Below are 22,673 nucleotides of genomic sequence, written 5' to 3' on the forward strand. Positions count from 1 at the left end.
TTTTTGCTACTTTTCCAGGGGGGGGCAAGTGCCCCCTCTTGCCCCCTTCTGTGGACGCCCATGCAGTTACCATTCATTTTAAAATGAAAATTCAGCTCTGCTAGTGCAATTTAATCTCTCAATGGGACACTAGCCTTAACTTCTGAATTAAGTAATCGGTATCTTTTGTTTTGTTTCATTTAGTCTTGTATACCTTTGTTTAGGTATATGTTTTGCCTTATGCAAGTCCATACACAAAGTATGATGGATCTTAACAATGAAACACTTTATATACAGAACTTTCCCTTTGAAAATGTACTTATTTATATTTAATTGCTTTTGGAAAATTTTATGTACTGGAAAGGCCAGGTGATTTTTTTTAATTCATTAAAAAAACATTAAAATTAAAAAAAAAAAACACCCTTTTCTGGGTGTGCTTTCTTCATTAGATGCCATAAGATGTCTTTCAAATAAATGATACAGGTACAAGTGAGTCTGTATATTGACTAGGTACCCAGTCAGGTAGAATAAGTAATGGTAATAGGGTGGTTTAAACCACATAAAAATATAAAAAGAAAAACACATAAAAAAGCACATTATCTGTTTTTTAAAAAAAAAAATACAGCCACATATTTGGTCAAGTGGAGTGTACTGCAAAGCATACTGTACATCACCCACCCCAAAAATGGTCTTTAAATGTGCAAATCACCAGCAGAAATAAGGTAGCAAAATTGTTCAATCGTTCCCTGTAATTATATGCATGCTAAAAAAATTTCTGTGCCTATCCAGTTATTATTCAAGTATGATACGTGGGCTGCCAACGCATTTTACCGTAGCAGGAATCTGCAGTACTGCAGCACCTGCTTTTTTAAACTGAGAGTAAAATGTCACATACAACTGCAGGGCTTACATTTGAGGAATGGAGAATGAAAGCAAATAGGAGTTCCATGCAGTTCTGTGTTTTATCACTGAAGGCTGGAGCCCAACTGCAGGCCACTTTAGTGACAGGTCTAACCCAATAACAAAACGTATAGTATCTTCACCCTACGATGCAGCAGAATTGGAGCTGGGAGTTTTCAGTGCTGCTCTTCCTTTACTAAGGAAATTAATGGAACAGTACTGATCTGTAAACCACAACAACGAGCTGTTTATGACTGAGGTGGATAATCCCATTATTCCATTTGAGAATGGTGGAACCGTGTAGTACTGAGTAAGTCAGCATAATGTTGTTAAAGGCTGATTAGAAATAGCTCATCTGCTTTTCTTAATGTAATTTTCTGTTAATCCGAGACTTAGGGGAAATGTGAAAGTGCCATGAAAGACAAACACACAATCTGCTTCCTGTGCATCTCTTTGTGCTCCTAGTTTTGATTTGTTTATAATGTATCAAATAAGAGCAATGAAGAGAGTCAAATGAGGATCAAACTATTCTTTTTTGTGAAGGTTATAACAGTTTCCTTAGTGCTTGATACTCTTAATCACAAGTGCGTGTATGAAATAGAAGTGAATCCACCGCTTTTAAAATATAATATTGCATCTATTTATATTTCGGAAACTGATTTAGTTCCTGACAGCAGTTTCTTAGAGAATGCTTAACACAACAGGGGGCAAATCTCTGGCCACTAGCCCAGAAGCACATCTGTATATGTTGCCCACAAGCAAATGTCTATTGTGAATTAAACATCCCATTAGAAAGCCACAGGAATGACAACAATGTGTATGTTATGAATGTAGGTAAATAGCACTCTATAGACTTAACACTTCTGGGGCCATATTTCGGCCCATGGCCTTACTGACCTTGCTTGCTTAACTGCCTAGGTCTACTATCCACCTGCCCTAAGACCTGCCTAATCCTCTGCCTGTGACTTGGGCTACAAGCTTTACCTGATGATTTCATACTTCTTACCCTTTGAGCTGATCGTACCTTCTGAAAACTCAACTTCTTTGTGCAGACATGCAAGCTCAGATGAGGATCCCAGAACTGTCCTTGGATTTTGGGTGCTATACTTATACAGTATACAGTATATGATCTTGATCCACTAGGTAACACATTTTAATTCCTCTGAATGATTTGAGCATGTCCTGCTATTCATAGGTGTAACTATAGAGGCAACAAACCCTTCTATCACAGGGGTAATGAGGTGGGGAACCATAGTGAGAGGGGGGTCTGGTATGAATTTGCTATTACCCCACCCCCACATTTATATCACGTGTGCTAGTGGGTGAGTATCCACAGTCTGCATTTTATTGGACCTTGTATAGTGTCTGATGATTGGCCCAAAAATGGATCTTATATAATTCGGGCGATAATGAGGTTCCCTTCCAAAGAGTAGTCATAGGACCTCCTTATAATCCTATTTTTGGCCCAGGGGACCAGAGTCCATACTCTAATTTGTGGACCTTGCCATACAACTGGATCTATCAGCGTAAGAACCACTTTAGAGGATCAGAACAGGTTGCTATTTTTCCACTGGCAGAGAAAGGTCTTTATATGAAATTAGTGCTTAATGTTCTCTAATCGATTGATAAGGGCAAGTGAAAATGATCTATTTTATTTGTATGAATTACATGGTCACACCCTTATTGTATCCTAACTTTATAACTAGAACTGGTTGCACCGGTAAGCACAGCTTTTCGTTTTTGCTATTAATTCTAGGAAAAGCCCTCTTTCCTTGTAGCCAGATAACTCTGAAAGCCACTATTAATGTTAGCAAAATATCTGAAAATACTGTGTAACTGTGGCAGTATCATTAAAAGTATTTTCAGTAAATACTAAGTTAAAATACAGAGGAAAGATCCATGTCCTAAGAGGACTTATTTAGCCTAAGTTCTCTGAAAGTATAGTGCAACACAGCATTTATGTCCTTTGGTTTATTATTCTCAGTTGGCAAATTAATATTTATTCATGTGTCAAGTGAGAATAAGTACTCAGTATGTATTAGGAACTGATCATCATCCTTTTTGTGCTTAGGACAGTTCAAGTCTGCATCAAGCTAGACTACATCAGTGTGTCATTTTCTTTCATAAATATATGCTTTATGTGTATTCAACCCTAACCTATAAGTCATGTGATTTCTAGCAGTCATGTCATTTATGTTACTCTTTCCCAGACCTAGCCTAGACTATTCCTTTTCAGACCTTAGACTTTTCTTTCCCAGACCTAGCCTAGACTATTCCTTTTCAGACCTTAGACTTCTCTTTTCAAGACATAGACTGAGACTATTCCTTTTCAGACCTGAGACTTTTATTTCCCAGACCTAGCCTAGACTATTCTTTTTCAGACCTGTGACTTCTCTTTTCGAGACCTAGACTGAGACTATTCTTTCTTAGACCTGAGACTTTTCTTTTCCAGACCTAGACTGAGACTATTCTTTCTCAGACCTGAGACTTCTTGTGGAATTCTCTCCCTGAATCAGTCATTCTGGCTGAAACATTATAGAGCTTTAAAAAGGGAATACAGGGTTATGGAAGATAGCTCTTAGTACAAATTAATCCAGGTACTGGTCCAATAGCCATCTTGGAGTCAGGAAGGACTTTTTTCTCCATCTGTGACAAATTAAAGAGGCTTCAGATGGAGTTTTTGCCTTCCTTTGGATCAACTAGCAGTTAGGCAGGTTATATACAGACATAAACGGTTGATCTTGATGGACATGTATCTTTTTTAACCTAATTTACTATTTTTACTATTTCTATTACTTCTCTTTCTCAGACCTATCCAACATTATTATTTTTCAGACTTGAGACTTCTCTATCTTAGACCTTGCCTGAGACTATTGCCTGTAGTGGTTCTGAATAAGAGTGCAAATATTTATCCCAAAACCCATCATGCTCTGGCAGCTTAGATTTAATACAAAGGATAAGAAACATAATACCTTGTGCTTACGAAGGCTTCCTGGGCTGGTTGGGGTAGAGATTGGCGACTGCTTGGATTTGGGTGTTGACAGCTGACTGCTTGATGTTCCATTGGCTGCCATACAAAGGCAAGACAATATTATCACATTTGATTGCCTTTTAAAGTGCATGGTTTGAGCATTACAGTTAGCAAAGTATTATTACAAAATTGTCGCTTTATAACAGAGACTAAAAACTAAGAGTTTGTTGGGCATGGGTTGGAATTGTAATTCAGAAAAAAAAACCTGTGAGTCAGAGCTTGCCTCTACATTGGTAGCAATGGCTGTTATGTTTGGGGCTCATTCACTCTGGTGTCCAATTTCAAAGGTTCAAATAACATGAAAATTCATGAGCAGCTTTTGTATTGTACTAAACTATTCTCTTGCTGTATCTCCCAATTAGCATTCTATACAACAGGGTTAAATGACATATCCCATATCAGACATAATGGCCTCTGAATGTTAAGTAGTTTATGACTGCATACATCCTTCTTATTACTTGATCAACTGTAAACATTGTGTCCATGAAGAGGACATGATTACACTTGACATCTGAACTCCATTTCAGAATGACAGGCATACTAATGTGCCTATAACTCCTCTGTCTGCCTTTCCATCTGCCTTGCAGTGCCCTTCAATAACCAGTCAAGCTGACATGGTATTTCTTACATATTAAAAGTTAAAGCTACATATAGTGCTAGAGAGTAAACCACGAATCTCTAGGTTTAAGCCATAATCAGTGTTTTCAGTGTAATGGGCAAACTATCTGGTTATTTGGATAAAGAATGCATGTTTCTGCTCTGCTAAATCCTGCTGAGTTGGACATGAATGGTGTAACACATTTAGTCAATTCTGAAATGCAAAACCAGAAGGTTTGTCTACTTTTTTATTTGGACAAATGGATTTATGTGTTGTATGCACTGCATTAGCTGACATAGCATAGTAAAATGTAATGCTCTGTGCAACAAGTCAAGCAGGTGGATCTCTAGGCCCACCACACCTGTGACGTCATTATGCACCTCCACCTCTGGCCATCATTATTTATATACTCGTGATGGCATCACCCTGCCCCCTCCAGTGATATCACAGATGAGTGGGCTGGGCGTTGGTACATAGTAGTAATAGATTGCTGGGTTAAGTATGGCTGGAAGCGAGTGGGTTACGGTAGGGAAGGGGTAAGATTTTTGTTGACCTGCATATCACTACTAGTAAGCAACTGTTATGTTTCTGCAGGACTAGAACCTTGAGTAGACAGCTCTTGCTCTTACTTGAAACAGGAAAACCCCTACTAGCACCAGTCTTCACCCATGCACTTTCAGGATCCTGCACTTTCTGTGCAGAAGCAAAGGGGAACCTTCTAACTTCAGACTAGAAATTACAAAATCATATGCAAAGACAGAAATCAAAGCCAAAAACTAGGTAGGAGTCAAAACTCTGAGTATCAAATGTCTGGTCCCCTGAAAAATATAAAATGGGGGGTCTACTGTAATATAAAGATGCATTCACACCAAAACCAGAAACGATTTAAAAACTACTACACCTCAACATTTCTTGGAGAACTGTGTTTAGTCCTAAATAATATTGATTCTGGAGAAGCATAGAGAAAACATATGTGGTAATTATGGTTGATATTTTGCCTGTGAAACTATATGTTACTGTTATCAGCTCTCCACTTGCCAGTGGCGTTAGGGCCCCATGGGCTAAAGTTCCAATTCAAGCTGCCTGGGTCAATGATCACTTAGCCAAGGCTAAATTCTACTCTTTAGATTTCAAACAGACAAATACAAAAGTAAAATAAAGATCTTAAACAGGACCAATAAAATGTTCATGTGTTAGAAAAATCTGTTTATGAATAGAGGCAAACTGGAGAAAGAAAATACGGAAAAACTGTCAAATGACACAATAAAAGCAAAAGAGTATTTAATATCCCCAAAGAATTAGAGATCAAAACGATGTAAGTACAAGCATAAACCAATAAAAGGGCATTAACTACGTCCATAATAAAGAAAATAATTAGATGCTGTAATTTTACCCAACCCAATGCCCCCAAATACAAAGAAAATATAAATGAGTAAATATTATAATCATTATGTCATTAGGTACTAAAAAGGAACAGAGGCCTTTCATCCCTTTGCCATGTTACATCAGAGCCTTTCATTTAAGAGCTCTGTTTTTTAGCTGCAGTCTCCTGTTAAAGAGACAGCTCAGCTAAACGAAAACCAGCATTTTTTAAATATTATACTATAAATAATACCTTTTTTAAGTTGTTGATTGTTGAACTAATATATATACATTTAATATATATACATAATATTTAATATATATGCATTTAATATAAATATATTAGCTATTAACTAAAGAGTATAAAGTTGGGTAACAATTACACAGATTGCATTTATCCTTATCTTGCTTTAGTGTCCACCATCTTCTCTTACCATGCCCCTCTTTTCTACACAAAACTGCTGCTCTGCAGGGCCCCACTATATGAGGGGTCCAGGGCAGCTGTCCCTTTCTACACCTTTAGGGCTGTGGCACATGGTGCTACTTTGTAGCAGCTACTTGTCGCCTACAAACTGCTAGAATAACCTGCCATAGACATTACTGAGAATTGCCTCTGCTATAAAACACATGGAGACAATTATCAGTATTGTCTATTTTGTAACAATCAGTGTCGGACTGGTCCACCGGGATACCAGGAAAATTCCTGGTGGGCCCAGGTGTCAGTGGGCTCTCTTGCTTCTATCTATTTAGCCTATTTCAAGATCATTCCCTATTTCTGTATGAAAACATGGAAGCTTGATAGATGGAAGAATAAAGTATAGTATATAGAGAAAAGAGACTAGGATAGGATGGAGTGTGAGGGAGGAGAGTTGGAATTAAAGTTTTGAGAGTGGGTCCATGGTCCAGGGTTTTCTGGTGGGCCCCTGGCATCTCAGTCCGACACTGGCTACATGTAACTCTGTCGTTGCCCTTAAGACAAGTTACATTTCCTGGAATTAACAGTATGAGCTATCCTTGCTTAGGCCTGCCTGAGGCCAGATATAAATGAGCCATTATATATTAAAGTGCCCTAAACTGGAAAAAAATATAGAAACCAGCGGAGGGATGAAATTTCATCCAATCTATTAAATGCTCTGTGTCTGAATGATTACTAGCCAGGCTGACATTTAAGCTAAAATCATTAGAAATAATACAGTTACAAAAAAAAAAAAAGGCAAAAGCTGGATGATTGTATGAAACAGAAGACATGTTCCAAAGTGAAATGAAGCCGAGTGATTTTAAATCATTACCAGTGGTATATGGGTTTTCTTGCTGAATGTGGTTCTAGATCACTCAACTGTTCAAGTATGTGACTGATTTGCATATGATATAAGAACCTGTCTTAAGGTGTCTAGTAAGAGTTTAGTTAGTGTGTGATAAAACTGTACAAATGCTCAGTGGTCCACTTGTTTGGCTTTGCTGCCTCATTGGTTGGTAACACTGGGAAGAAATGAAAATGTGTCCTTGGGCCAACAATGGCATCATGTGAAGTTGGGGGGGGGGGGTTTCCCATACACAGGCTGATATACAGCTGGCTCGGCCTACATGGGCTGAATTGGCATTTTAAATCTGCCATGTATGACCAGCTTTAGTCAACAGCCATCGTCTGCCCATCTATAGCACAAATGATGAAAACAGCAGCACACCGGTTATTTTGAAAAGTGATGACTTCACTCTGGCAGAGTGTTTTGGGCACCAGGGGATTCTGGCTTCATACAGGATCAAAAAAAGCTGACATTTGGTATAGTAGTTCCCAATTAGAGATGCACTGTTAAAGGTTAGATGTAGATTGTCTACCTAAAAGCCATATTCTCTTCCTTTTGACATTATATATTATATTTTCTATATATATCAGCTGAATAAAATGCATTAGCTATTTCCATTACTCTTGTATTACCTTTCGTTCTTGAGGCCCAGTTTCTAAAATTTTTACCTAACTACAGAAAGTAAAAATTCACCTTCTCAAAGATGGAAAAACTATAACGTGAGATAGGCTAAATGGTTACAAATCTAGAATCTAAGCCTCTAAACAAACAAGAAAGAAAGGACTTCTGGAGCTGGTAATATAAAAGAACCTCCAAAAGAAAAGATATTTGCATGAAGTCAATACAATGCCTATGGGTCTGGGAGATAATGATTCTTCTTGATCAGGAAGGTTAAAATGGTGTTTTGGGGGGCTTGTGTAGCCCTCTCTCTTGCCAAGTTTGCCCTCCCTTACTGCACCCACAATTTTCGTGTTTTAGACTCAGTCAAGTTTATTTTATCATTGGTTTTGGTTATAGTTAATGTTGGAGCTAAAATGTAGAGATGAGAGCTAAATCAAATTTGCAAATTTAAATGAAATGTATAACGATCTCTATAGAACTCTAGAAAAGTTTGTTTAGCCTTTAAATGCTGCTGTTTTCTCCCATATGGATGAAGTACCACTTAGAAATAAAGTGGCCATCACTTGCCCCCCCAAATGCCATATCAATGATATAAAAGATATATAATACATCAAACAGTTTAGCAATCTATATTCCAGCAATAGAGAAGCATTTTCAAACAACCTGCATGGTCATATACCTGAATCAGCAGGGGACTTGCTCCGACGCGATGGTGCTGGGCTCTTTGCTGCACTCTTCAGATTGGCAGAAGAAGAAGATTTGGGTGTTTGAGCTGGAGTCCCCTTCATTACACGGCACTCTGTGAAGAAGCCAGAATGCACAAATAAAACCATGAAGCAACAAAGCTCATTACACAAGATATTAAAGTCAGGGTCAAATAGCCTGCATGATGCCAAGTTATGTATATCCATGCCTGCAGCCTTTCAGCTAGCACTATCAGCATCCTCTAACAAATGTTTGTCAAAGGGTGATATATTTCAGCAGCAACTGGAAGCTAAAGGGCGCACACTGCCCAGCACTGATACACAGCTATACCCAATATACCTTCCTATACACACTATCCTGCACTTGCTGCCCCCTCCCAGAAATTCATAGATCAGTGGGGCGCAATGTAGTTTCTTGATTTTTCTACCGCATACAGGCGGCCCTCCTTTCCACCTTAAGGGCCCCCAGCCCAGGCTGTGAAATATACCTCTTACCTCCTTCCTCCTCTTTAACTTACAGCTGTGATAGGGCGAGAGGGGGTGGCTCTGGACTGGGGAGTGTCAGTAATTGTCCTAGGTGAGTGGGCCTAGGTTGGTGGTGCCTACCAGGTTTTTTCCCAGTGTCCTTCCAACCCTGGGCTATAGAAATGATTCAGTCTGTGTAGAAGCTGTCATTAAGCTGAAGTAAAGGGAATGTTCACCTTTCAAATAACTGTGCACATTTTCATCTTTTTTGTGGTTTCAGAATGTTTTTAAATTTTGTTTTCTATTTCTATTTTCTACATTCTTTTGAAATTCAAAACAGATGACAGACTGATAGATAAATTAAAGGTAAGAGACACAAAAAAATACATTACCCTAGCAATTACCATAGCAACTATAGGCATTTAAAGCTTTAGTTTAGAGAACAGAAAGTGAAATAATTGAAAACAAAGACAAACTGCAAACGTAATGTTAATTTTAGAGTGAACTTCCCCTTTAATACAAATATGCAAGTTAAGTGGAAAATGTACAGCACTGAGTATCAGGTGATTCAGGGAAGCCTGCTGTAAATCATCATATTTGGTAAAATGATGCACACTAAAATCAATTTCCTCTGTATTCTCCCTGGGCCATGAGGGCACCCCACCCCACATATGTGAAGTCAGGCAAAATGTAAAATATCCGCGCAGTGCCAAGTTTTGAAATCGAGGAATGGCCTTGTTTCATTACATAAACCCACATCATATCCACTATGTCTGTGAGCGCAATCTGTGTATTTTTAGCTGCACGACTGCAGGGGAGGATGTGGAAAAAGAATCCAATTGAGTTTGTATCAAATGAATTGGTTGCCAAGCAAATGACTGTTCTGCAAATGGATTCGAACAGATCTTTCTGACTAAGCAGATCGGCAAACTAAATATTTATAGAGAGCTGAAATAAGAAACGCTGAGAATGACTCACTGTCCATAGTGATAATCTAGCACACATTAAGGCTAATGGCAAATGTTTCTCTCCCAGTGAATTTCAGTGGAGAAATGCCCTTATACCCCTTTTGCCTCCTGTCATTCACACTAATGCCAATAGTTAAGGTGGTTTTCTACCGCAAATACACATCTGGCCAGTTTTGGGCCTGTCGCAAGGGATCAATTACTGGACACAAGGGGTGGGGGCTTGCCATTTCGTTGCTGGTAGAGAAACATTAGGTGTGCCATTAGCCATAGAGTCCTAGCAACAGAGAAAAGGTGTTACATTGGAAGGGTACAGACACACCATGTGTTCATTCCCTGTACGTGTATAATATGCAGAAATATATCAAGTGGCTACCGAGGGAGATAATTAAGGACAGACATACTACTCATACATGTATGTATAAAATAGATTTGGAATCAAATATGGAGCAGAATTTGATGAAGTTTATATTTTCCTAAGGTTCAATATTCTGCCAGATGCTTCATCTAAAATAAACAACAAACCTCTGCCAAGATGCTTAAAAAAACCTCCTGACAATTATATTTGTTATTAAACCTTGAATTTTACAGTTCACCTCACTGTCACTCTGTCCCTCAACCATAATGAACTTACCTAAGGCTAATCTCCAGGAGGCTTCCATTAATTCTTATGGTTATAAAATAGAAAGACACATAGCAATGCCTTTGTCACCCTCACAAAATGTAACTAAATATATTTTCTTTTGATGTAACTTTAGAATAATGCTGTAGTTATTATTATAGTTTATATAAAAAGCACCAGCATTTTCTGAGAAGAATACAAACAGTGTGACTGAACAGAAACAAATTATAAACAAAGAAAAGAGCTTCCAATCTGCTACAGGTATAAAGCATAGGGTCGCATGAGTGAGCTTTTTATACTACATAGCCTCGACAAGGATTTGCCACAATCTAATCCCATTTGACATTACCATTTTCATCCAGGGAGAAGTCATCTTGTGCATATCTAAACTTCTCAGGGCCACAGGCAATGAACACATCATCCTCCCCAAAGAAATCGTGCAGACAGGTTACCTGTAACATAAGTAAAGGCAATGTTAGTTTTGAGTTTAATAACTATGACAGGGGTCAATGCTGCAACAGCCCTGCAACCTATGACGTATCTTGGCGGGACACAGCCCAGCTTCATTTTCTCCAGACCAGTGTCGGGCACTGGATCTCCTATGGCAGGAAAGAATTCCTACAGCAGTAATGAATCCTGTCTCACCATAAGCCTAGTGCTGTTAGAGAGGATACATCTTTCTACTGTTGTTATGGGAAAACTAATTGCCTTACATGATATGTGTCACTTTCTGTTTTAATAGGAAAATCTAAAGGGATAGGTTTATCTCACAAAGCAGCAGTTTTGCCATGCTTTAATCTGGCCAAAGTTGTTTGATGTATTTGGCCTAACCTGTTCCTCAGTTGGATGGAACATTGCATTCAACAGCACTGACCAGAGGGTACAGTGTGTGTGTGTGTGGGGGGGGGGGGATAGTTCATTCAGATACACAGGCTAGGGATGGCCAGGGGCTGCAAGGCACTGGAGAGCCCTGTACTTACCTCCTTCTTAAGTACAGGGTTCCCATGGCTGAAAAACACAACTTGTACCACCAATCCCATATGAGGTTGGTAAATGACCCCCTCATCTGAAACCAACTAAATTACTAAAGGATTTAGAGCTAGAGTAAGGGAGACAAGGCCAACATAAACATATCCAATAAAAATGAAACAGAAATACTTAAAAAATAAACTATCAGCATGATAGTATCATTTTAATATAATCTGACCCAAGAACATGTTACATTTCAGCCCATTGACCCATTGTTTGAGAAAAATGGGACTGTACACTGATATCATTCTTTGCTACATTTGTGCTACAAAGCTCTGATTCTTTCCAGTTATGTTTCTGACTGGAAAACTGAAATATTTTTGTCCTTCTCTGAACCACAGACATGCCATGTCCCGAACTGCCCAAATTTCACCAACGTAATACAGTATCATGACCCAAGGTCCATGAATATGCACTGTACTGCTCAAACCGTTGTGTGAGGCAGTGATTCATGTTCTTGTTTTACATATTTTTGTCTCATTAGGTTGAGGACAGTGTTGGACGCTTATCAAGGGAGGAGCTAGTTGTGCTCACACTGTCTTTGTGGCAACCTTGAGGAATATCTAGCATTCAGCTCTTTTTGTTGAACTACAGCACCAGATTTCCATAGCCATAGACTGTCAATTAGTTCTGAACGTTATAGCACTTCATAATTCTTGTTCTTCAGGCAAAGTCTACAGTCTTTTTGCAATGCCCTGCGCATGTGGTGGACAGCCTATGGCCTTTGGTTGTTTGGTCACGGGGTCGTGGATTGCCAAAGCCTGCCCTAGATATAATAGCTTTCACAGACTTTATACATGGAGGTACATACAACTCTAACTCCATACAACTCCAAAATTCAGATTTTAGTCTTCTTCCAATGAATGTTCGGATATCAGTCATGCGTTTAAATGCAAAGATCTGAAACTAACATTCAAACTGAAACTGTTTAAAGATAAAGCCCTAAAAATACAAATTGGAGGATGTTCTGAACATGAAATAGTTGGCAGACACCAATCATATGAAAGTGGCTTCCACTGTAGGTCCCCCAAGGATATCACATGATACACAATACATTTGCAGAATTTTTTGTTAGTCAAACGAAGCGACTAAACCACTGATCGCCATGATACGAAAATTATTGGGGCGATAATTCGGAGTCCACACACGGTCTGAAAATCATACAAAACTAGGTTTTGTACGATTTGATCATTACATGTATGGCCAGGTAAGGTTTTAGATGAAAGAAATTGGTATTAGCACCAGAGGAGTTAATCATCTTAAACGCCTCCCTAGGACGCCAGCTAGAAATGTCTCAAGGCGCTTGGAATGGAGCTGATAACAGATTATTTGCTGGGGGAAGAAAGCTACTAATTTGATTCAAATTTCATCAGCTCATTATACTGTGTATTTATAGTAACGTCCCCAGCAGCCTAAAGGCAGAGAGATCTAAAAGTGCACATTTTGTCAGAGTTAGGAAAACAAAGAGAGGCTGGATAGGGGACCTCCCATCACAGCAGGCCTGTCACAAACAATAGGAGAGCAATCATGAGGAGCAATGCTACGCCTTTCCTATTGAATTGTTACCACCCTCCCTCATTTACGTTGGATAGAATCTACCATCGGCCCAGATTACACTGCAGCTGAGCATCTGCTATTATCAAATGCTACTTTGTGTTGGCCCACTGCAGAGCAATGACAATATCAGTGGGAAGACACACACAAGGATTTTCAAGTTACAGGTTGTGAATTGTGATTAAATGGATTACCTTGGGGGACAGACATTGCTGAAATGTAGGACCTACACACAAAGAGGTTAATGGGGCCATGTCCAAAAGCTTAAGATCTAGGAATTTGTTTCTAATATTCTTGTACAGTGTATATTACATCAGGCTACACATTGCTTTGTTTTTCTAGTGCATTATACACCTGTTTTCTTGCCGCTGCCTGTCCTGCTGTATGTTCTGGTGTTATTGCAATTAATCAGCCATTGTCTCACTCTGCAATGTGCTTCTGGCTATAATTAGCCACTGACACACTTACTGTGTGTTTCCTGGGTATGGTACAATCATTAGACACTGCTTTGCCAAGTCATTTTATGGCATTGGCCTTGTAGGCTTTCAGACACACTATATAAGCATCTGTGTCCCTTGGTGCTTCATTCTGGGGAGACTGGTAATTACTCACTGTCTGGCTTGTTATTTATTTATGGGGATATTAAAGAAGTCACTTTGTAAGTGTTATCTGTTCCCTATTCTTTTTTGGCAGTGAGTCCCCCTAAATTAAACCTCCCAGCCCTTTTGGTTAAGTAAAGCCCAAAATAGGCAACAACCTGATTTCCATTCCCCACCTGCCCTTACCATGTGTGCCAATGACATGCACATTAGCTGTGTAGGAGAGTAGCAGCACAGGGCGACTGCTAGTGTGCTCCCCTGGTAAGAACAAAACACCTGTTTAAGGCATGATGCCAGGGGAAGAGCTGAATACAGCAGTTTGGGAGATTTGATTTCTATGGAACAGTTTATTAATTAAAAAAGCAAAGTGAGAATGCACAACTAGTACAGTTATAGTTGTGTAGTGCAGGACTTCTCCTTTAAGGATGGGCATCTACAGTTTATTTAATCTGACTAAATGAACAGCTGCTGACCCTAGGTCTGAAAAATTGTGCCAGTCTCTGAAGCTGGTGGCCTAAGGAGAGACCTGCTGGTTCAAGTATTACCCACATGCGTATCCTTATCTTCATAATTATACCCACTGCTGCCTGCCTTGCTGTCTGTAATTACCCACTGCCAGGATACTGACTGGGGAGAGTGATATCATACTTGGCACCAAGGCAAAGTACTTTAACTCCTTCTCATCTGTCTCATTATGTGTGTTCATGTAAATTGTAATAGACTCTCCATTAGGTAAGTAAGGGGTTCTTCTCCTTTTGCAAATATAAATAAATATATATACTGGAACAAGGGCAGCACTCCTAGGATTTAAAGAATTGTGAGCAAAATGTAAATGCAAAAATGGAAAGGTTTATTCATCTGGAAAGTTTCTGTGTGAGACCAAAATGTCAAGTAATAAATTTTCTATTTTTGCATTTACATTTTGCTCACAACTCTTTAAATCCTAGGAGTGCTTTCCTTGTTCCAGTGCATTTTTTTTGTACTAGCACCCAAGTTTTGTTGCTGCAAATGGTGTGCACCCTATGGACTATTTTATTAAATTTAAATATATATATATATATATATATACAAAGTATATATATATATATTTATATACATAGAAGACTTTCATGCCAAAATGATAAGCTGTTTCTTCCTTCCTAGCCAGCTATGTACTGTAATAGAAATAATTTAACTACATAAATAAGGAATGTTAAATAATAAGCAAATTAGCCACACAGGTCATCCTGTTATATTACATATCCTTTGTATTGTATTGTATTGTATTTCTTCCTGATAAGGAAGCTGCACTTGCACCTGTTTGCATAGAAAAATATGTTCCTGACATTCAAAAATATAATCCATCTCTGCATATTTCCTTTTCTCATCCATCCCTAATTTAACTATGCTCTTTTAATAATAAAAGAATCCTGCTTCAATAGCTTTTGTCTCTGATAACATGCTGACCTAGCACTGCATGAAGTATATGACAGCAGTATTATCAGGTCTAAGTTTTGGCAGAGGAAGAAGATACCTATACCGTGTCTGATCATGTGATGAGACACAATTAGAAGCCTTTCCAAAAAAATGCACCTCCCCAAACCAACGCTAGGCATGGATCTTTGAGCATAGACTAAGATTAAAATGAACCTTTTAATAGGTATAGCCCCTCAATATAAAATTAGCACAGAAAAAACTCTCAACTATCTGCAAGAATCCACGTAGATGGCAAAAGCAAATAATTCAAATATTTGTTTAATTATTTTTTTTTTGTAATAATAAAACAGTACTTTGCACTGAGCTGCATTAATCCACATTGGGGTCAAAACAATCCTATTGTGTTTATTTAATGTTTAATCAGCCTTTAGGTAAATTATGGAAACACCCCTTATCTGTAGATCCCCAGGTCCCAAGCCCATTGGATAATAGATCCCATACTTGTATAACAAAACAAGGTGCTATACACTATTATTATTTATCATCCTACATTTAAACCCAGTTGTGTAGCAATCAGTTTACATAATGGACTGTCAAATGTATATTTAATGGAATATAATATATAAAAAAACTAGCCAAACCACTTTTTGTATTAATTAGGGCTATGTCACATATAGGTTATTAATTTTTTTCTTGGGGATCCAAATTCAACATTATGACCTATAATTGGTTTAGAATCATATATTCACCTTGTTCTAATTACTTTGTTTAATAATGGGAAAAAAGTCACATTAATTAGGGAGATAATAAACACCCAAAACATAGGATTGACAACTTTTTAATACCATAGGCCTGAGTGGTGAGGGAAGGGAGAAGAGCTTTCTGGAACAAAGTGACATCAAGGATGGGGCAATGAGGCAGTGATGTTTTGGGCAGGGTGATGATGGGGCAGGGTTATGACACAGCAATTGGTTATTGGCTGATCGCCATGCCATTTACCCCAGAGTCCTGCCAGGATTTCTTTTTGGGTCCAGACCCATAGGTTGAGGATCCTTTACACTGCACATCACTACACGTTACAGTGATCAAAACAAAATTGTAATAGGTCTAGGGCTGCTGCTCCCCTTCCCTTTCTCATCTACCAATGCACCATTCACTCGCCCATGTGGTGAATCAGAAGATCCAATTTCCCAACATGTTTGATCATCATCTGTGATTTCATAAGACTGCTAGATGAGAAATTAAAAAAACCACTTTACCTGGCATACATTTTCAGATGGCCAGACAGTACGGCATAAAACTGCCCAAATTTGACCATTAGGGTCAGCTTTATTGAAACTAGAAAATGTAGCAAAAGCTGCAGTGCTTGGACTAGAAAGCAATTGTCATGCAGTATTTACTTGTATTTACTACCTTTTAAAAAAAAAAAGAAACATCTGATTGGTTGATATGGTCACAGAGACCCGACGCAAACACTGCAACTTTTATTACATTATGTATGATTTCATTCGTGTTTCAGCACAGTTTTAGAATGCTGGTGCGGATATCAGATGTTACCATGGTAACCCCAGTCTCTCCAAGTAAACATGTAACTGTCAGAATACATGGATTGATTGTTCACCAGCGTGTTTGATATTGCACGTTCCATACCCCCAGCAGGTTCATGATAAGGTTTTCATGTTCCAGTTTTAATACACTATACTTGAATTTGAACCCTATTGGGAGATATAACATTGGAATAAAAGGTTATGGAGCCGGCTTAGTGAGCCTATCTTGTTCTATTCATCAGACTGCATATGAGTTAATAAAAGCAAGTCCTTCTGCTCTGTCACAATAAATTATCTGTACATGGGGAGCCAGCAATATTGTATCGATGTGACAATGCATCATGTGATGCTGGAAACATCCATTCACTGACTGGGGGACAAAAGGAGCACTGATGATGGACACAGTATTTCACTAGCAGGACAGGGAAGCTCTCACACAGATAGGGAAGTTCCCATTGTTCTTGTGTGAAGTACTAATGTAGAACCAAGGACCATTCCATTTGTATTCACTGGGAGTATGCCATTGCTGTAGCTTGGACGCTGTAAGTGATGTGTAAAACAGAAAGCTGCATAATTGACTGCAGAGAATTAAAGCTCTTATGCTGTAAAAAAAAAACAGCGGCATTTGACAGTCCCGTCACGTCCTCTGCCTGTGGTACAGGAGGCAGATTTTGTTTGGAGAGCATCCCAGTCATCTCTGGGGATTTCTGAAAACTGGAGAGATGATGAGCCCTATGGTGCCAACAAACAGGCAAACAGCGGGAGAAATTCAGCAGCTGTCCCGGCATTTGCTTTAGGGACACCCGGAGAATCTCTTTCTCCCTACTGGCAGCATTGCTGGGCATGCATGGAGTTGGTCAAAGGGGTTAATCTATAGAGAGCCGAGATTCGGTAAGATTGCTGTAGGCAAACAGGATACACAGCTTAGCAACAGAGAGACATACTGGGAGCATTTCCAGCTGCACCAAACGCGCACAGAATATGTAAGGAGCTGCTCAGTGGCACTCACCCATGGTTTTGTGCAGGTTACATTGTGCAATGGACACTAGCATCTCCTCTGTCTATAGTAACAAAGCTGCAGCTATGGCATCTAAGCCTCATATACAAATAGATTTATACATGTATGGAACCAGAATGCTCGGGACCAGCGGTTTTCCAGATAAGGAGTATTTCCTTAATTTAGATCACCATACCTTAAGTCTACCAAAAAATAATTTAAAAGTTAAAGGGGGACTCCAGCTTCTGAAACAAAATTCGTTAAAGAGCCCCACACAGCACAGAAACCACTAATATACATATCACTGTCTGTTCCTTTAAAAAATATGAATAAATACAATTTTTTATATGCTGAAATCCAGCTGCAAAATAGTACTTCTCTGTCTGCTTCACTTGAAATCCCAGCAGGGGAGGAGAGACTAAAACGCTGATGTTACAAATTGTAACAACTTCTCCATAGATTACAGACAGTGTAGAGACCCACAATGCATTGCACTGTGATGTTCCTTTCCTTATTGCCATCACATGTACAGGGAATTGTGGGATTTGGAGGATGCAGGCTGAAGGCAGGCTGAGGACAGTCAACTATTGTTACATTTTCTGTATCCAGCAGGAGAACGGGGGGGGGGGGGGAGGTTTAGGTAACTATTCCAAACCATATTATTACATTAAAAAACATGAAAAGGCTGCATATTTTTTAGTATATTGCAAAGTTATGATTGGGTAGAGTTTCCCTTTAAATAAACCCAATAGGATTATTTTGCCATCAATATGGATTCCTGCAACCCAGTTACCATCAAGTGCAAGGCACTATTTTATTATTATGGGCAAAAAGGAAAGCATTTGTAAAAAATGTAATTATTTGTTTAAAATTGAGTTTATTCCTGTAATTCTGAGCTTTCTGGATAACAGGTTTCAGGACAACGGATACTTACACTGTGTAGAGTGTAGAGTGTGTAGGAGAAATAAGAATGCGGAAAGGATTGTTTTCAATGATGTCTGGAGCCTTTGCAGTAATGGCATTTGCCAAGGATTTTAGCAGAGCCATTTCTCTTTTACTGCAGGCTACATCTAGAGGCATAATTGCAAATATATTTAGGAACAACAGTATATATTCCCCCCATAGCCTCCCACAAAACCTAATGTAAACTTTCTCAAGCAACATTTTAGAGCACTTTTGCTATTAAATTACAGTAACTATAGATGCTAATATCATCAAGGTATAAAAGGAGCACCCACTGCTGCTCAGTTCTATAAGTAGGACAGAAGGGCAAATTCTAATAATGTATGAAGCCTCTCCTGATTCTGCCCTGCTTATATATATATATATATATATAAATACCTATAAACAGGACCAGCCCACCATTTCACAGCAATTCTTCTATTTATTCATTTACCATGGTGAATGAATAAATAGAAGAATTGCTGTGAAATGGTGGGCTGGTCCTGTTTATAGGTATTTACATATTTTGACTTCAGCACCCATCTGTTAAACTGGTTTAGAGTGCAGACACACAGCTTGACTTTATATATATATATATATATATATATATAAAAAAATATATATATATCAGTGATCCCCAACCAGTGGCTCGTGAGCAACATGTTGCTTTCCTCCCCCTTGGATGATGCTCTCAGGTGCTTCTTTTTTCCTGGCTTGGAGGCAAGTTTTGGTTGCATAAAAACCAGGTGACCTGCCAAATAGAACCTCCTGTCGGCTGCCAATCCACATTGGGCAACCAAATAGCCAATCACAGCCTCTATTAGTCCCCTAGGACCTTTTTTCATGCTTGTGTTACACCCCAACTTCTTTTTATATTTAAATGTTGTTCACGGTTGAAAAACATTGGGGACCCCCGCTATAGCTTAACTCAACAGCTGCAGGGGGCATGTCTGTTATGCATTCGTGCTAATATCATAGAAAGAAAAAAATAATGTAAAGATCACGCTCAACAATTTTACATTAAACTGTGTGGATGGGATTTTGGTTTGGGCAAATTATATATAAACGGATGAGCCCCTAAAGAGGTAGTATAAACTAAAGTTCAAGTGACTGCTTTGCTCAACCAACTTGCAAGTAGGCTGTGTCAAACCAGAGCATTATAATGTCCACAATACAAAAGAAAAATATCAAGGCCAACTATCAAATAAAACAGGAAACACACGTTACACCACAGTGACAGTGGTCTAATTAGAAGAAACTGGGCCCTAGATTAAAATAAGGTCCCATGGGTCTCGTGAAAAGGGAACAATTTTTTCACACATACTGTATATTTACATTTTTACATGACTTGGGGCCCTGGTACCTGCATCAGCTTCCATACTGTTCTGCCCTTGAATTCAGAATGCTTTATATGAAGTAAAATATGAACCAGCAAGAACAATGTCAGCAAACCCCTCCCAATAAAGAGAAATAGCAGTGCAGAAATAGAAATAATTACCCAAATCAAAACCAGCTTGTGAGACAGGAGGCCTACACACTGCTGCTTCCTGCTCCTTCGCCAGCACCCCAGCACTCCCATTCCATCTGCAAGGCTTCTCTTGCATGGCACATATTTTGACAAGTAAAACAGCCTCGGCACATTTTCTCATTTCAGTGTGATATCTTCAGGCAAGATGAATATTTTACCTTCAAGGTAAACAAAGACTGCTGGCAAATCTCTGATGTTGATTTGTAAAATGGTCTGGTAATAGTTCCAGAGTCCCTAGCGTATAACTGGCTCACCCTGCAAAAACACAGGCATTACGATTCCTCACTAGAGATTAGTACTTTGTTTCTTTGATACACAAATATAAATACTATTAAAATACAAATGCAAGCGCAGTGAGCCCTACATATATTATTTTGTATTCAGAATGATACTGACAAATGAAATTGCAACTATGCTAAAGTGCAGGGAGAACAGTTACACACAAGTATCTGTAATAAATAGCATTAATATGTACATCTCATTGCACCCATTTTATGAAAAAAAATCACCCTTGCAGTTGTAAATGACCCTTTTAATCTACTGTATAAAGCCACTGGCAAAACTGTTACAAAATTTGGCCATGAAAAAATGGAGTGACATAACTCTCATATGCCACAATGTATTTTGCAGAAAAACTTGACAGCAAAAATAACTCCCATAGAACTTTAATGCAATTTGCTTATCACATGCAACCAAGTAGGTTATAAGAACTTGGCTCATTCAATGTAGGTCATTGACTCCTTCAGCAAAGGTCTTAAACACCGGATTCTTTTTATGCGGGTCATGAGAATTTTACTCCATCACTGCAAGTTGCAACAAATCTTACACATTTAATGCAAGTCATCTGCGTAAGAATTAGATTGTTTCAAAGTACTGTTTAGGTAACAGGAACTTGGCCCTTTTTATACAGTTCTCAAGAACCTCATCTGGTTATAACACTGTTACTCCTTTAGTGCAGGCCAAAGTACCCTAACCCCTCTTGTACTTTTTATCTGAGGTCATGATAAATGACATCTCATAGCTTTTGAGTGTGTGTTTTTAGGTGCACTGTTACATTTTTCTATGGCAAGCAGAACATGGTAATTGGAATGTGCTGTCATGAACCCAGATAAAGTGGCAGCTACATTGTGAGGTGATTTTTCCTAGCTGGACTGGCCTCTATATTGTAAGCCTAAAAGCAGTGCAGGCGGAAGTTATACAGGCCAATTAGTGACCTCCCAAACCTTGCACCCAGTATGGTTCTAAATTGTGCTGCAGATATGTTGTGCTAGTGCACCTTTAAAACTACAGTATGTGTGTTTTGGAAACCCCCAGAAACCCCCAGACAATTTTCATGGATGTTTTCAGCATTGTAACACAAACTTGCCATGCCACAACTCTGGCATTGATTCTATTCAGCCCTGTTGTGTTTGCCCATGCTCTGACAGTAGCAACACTCCCCAACCTCTATTTAATTGTCACTTACAAAGCCAAAATGATTCCGGAGAGGTTTCAGTCCATGCAGAAGTTTATAGTTTTTGACATGTGGAGATAAAATAGTCTTTTTTTAACCCCTGGAGCTGGGGTTTTATTATTTGTACTGTAAATTTATAGATATGTAATGCGACCAATGCTGAGTGAAGTTGTCCTTTGAACATTGGGGATGTTTTAAAAGATACTAAAACATAAACATAAGTTTGCTCTCAATCTTTATGCTCCACTGAAGGTGAATCCTTTTTTCCCTTCTTTGTCCTATAGCCTAGGCTAAATGGAATTTTTTTTCCACCTAAAGACCAGAATGGAAGGAAAAGCTGACACATAGGCAATGAGGACATGTAAGCACTGAGGAAGGAATCAGACAATTAAATTAGTGACTCTTGAGCATTATACAGTTGACGGCCGTGGATTCAAGCTTTGTGTAAATTGCCATTTTCTATTTCTAGATTTAGACTGGATTGTGGGGAGGGGGGCTTAGCCTAAAGACCAATTAGGGTGAGATTTGGGGACAATGCCTATATTCTCTCTATGATTTACACCTGAAAGCACAGCTTGAAGGTCAGGTAGGGTGAGATTTGGGATTGAACACTATTGTTCAAGATATTAAGGTGCAATGATTGATACACCAATTTTTTCCTATATTTGTAACCTGTTATGGGCAAAGTGAACGTCTGTATGTACATTCTGAAACAAGTATTTAGCCCAGAGATACATCAAGATTTTCAGTGTTCTTGTTATTTAAGAAAGTTATGCAAAGATTTACGAACAGATCTGTCAAAGGGACTTACAGGGTATTTAGCTACACAATAACATTGTTGTGGCCCTGTCTGCCTCAACTGTATATAAACAGACTTTTCACTGTGTTGTTCTTTTGTGTCTTTTCTAGTCCTCTCTACTCCTTGTAGTCACTTTCTCTGAGTGGGTCCTTAGCCGAGGTTTGAAGTGTTCTTGAGGTTTATCCCAATTTTATTAAAGAGATGTGACTTAATTAATGGGAGTTGTACATTCTGAAGAGTACTTTTTCTTCAGGCAAA

The 22,673-nt window shown here is 38.8% G+C and overlaps 1 protein-coding gene across 5 annotated transcripts in view; it reads right to left on the reverse strand.

The window, feature by feature from the left end:
* Nucleotides 1-22,673, reverse strand: part of dcx (doublecortin) — a 63,244-nt gene that overhangs the window by 11,726 nt on the left and 28,845 nt on the right. For 2 of the 5 annotated variants that reach the window (XM_031890888.1, XM_004916845.4), the window contains exons 4-6: nucleotides 10,901-11,003; nucleotides 8,475-8,594; nucleotides 3,849-3,946 (exon numbers count right to left, since the gene is read on the reverse strand). In XM_031890888.1, coding sequence (XP_031746748.1) covers nucleotides 3,849-3,946; nucleotides 8,475-8,594; nucleotides 10,901-11,003 — 321 coding nt within the window. The remainder of the gene's footprint in view (nucleotides 1-3,848; nucleotides 3,947-8,474; nucleotides 8,595-10,900; nucleotides 11,004-22,673) is intronic. The other 3 variants (XM_031890889.1, XM_002938781.5, XM_004916848.4) reach the window with 2 other exon arrangements.

Source organism: Xenopus tropicalis, chromosome 8 (assembly GCF_000004195.4).
Source record: "Xenopus tropicalis strain Nigerian chromosome 8, UCB_Xtro_10.0, whole genome shotgun sequence".
Taxonomy (NCBI): domain Eukaryota; kingdom Metazoa; phylum Chordata; class Amphibia; order Anura; family Pipidae; genus Xenopus; species Xenopus tropicalis.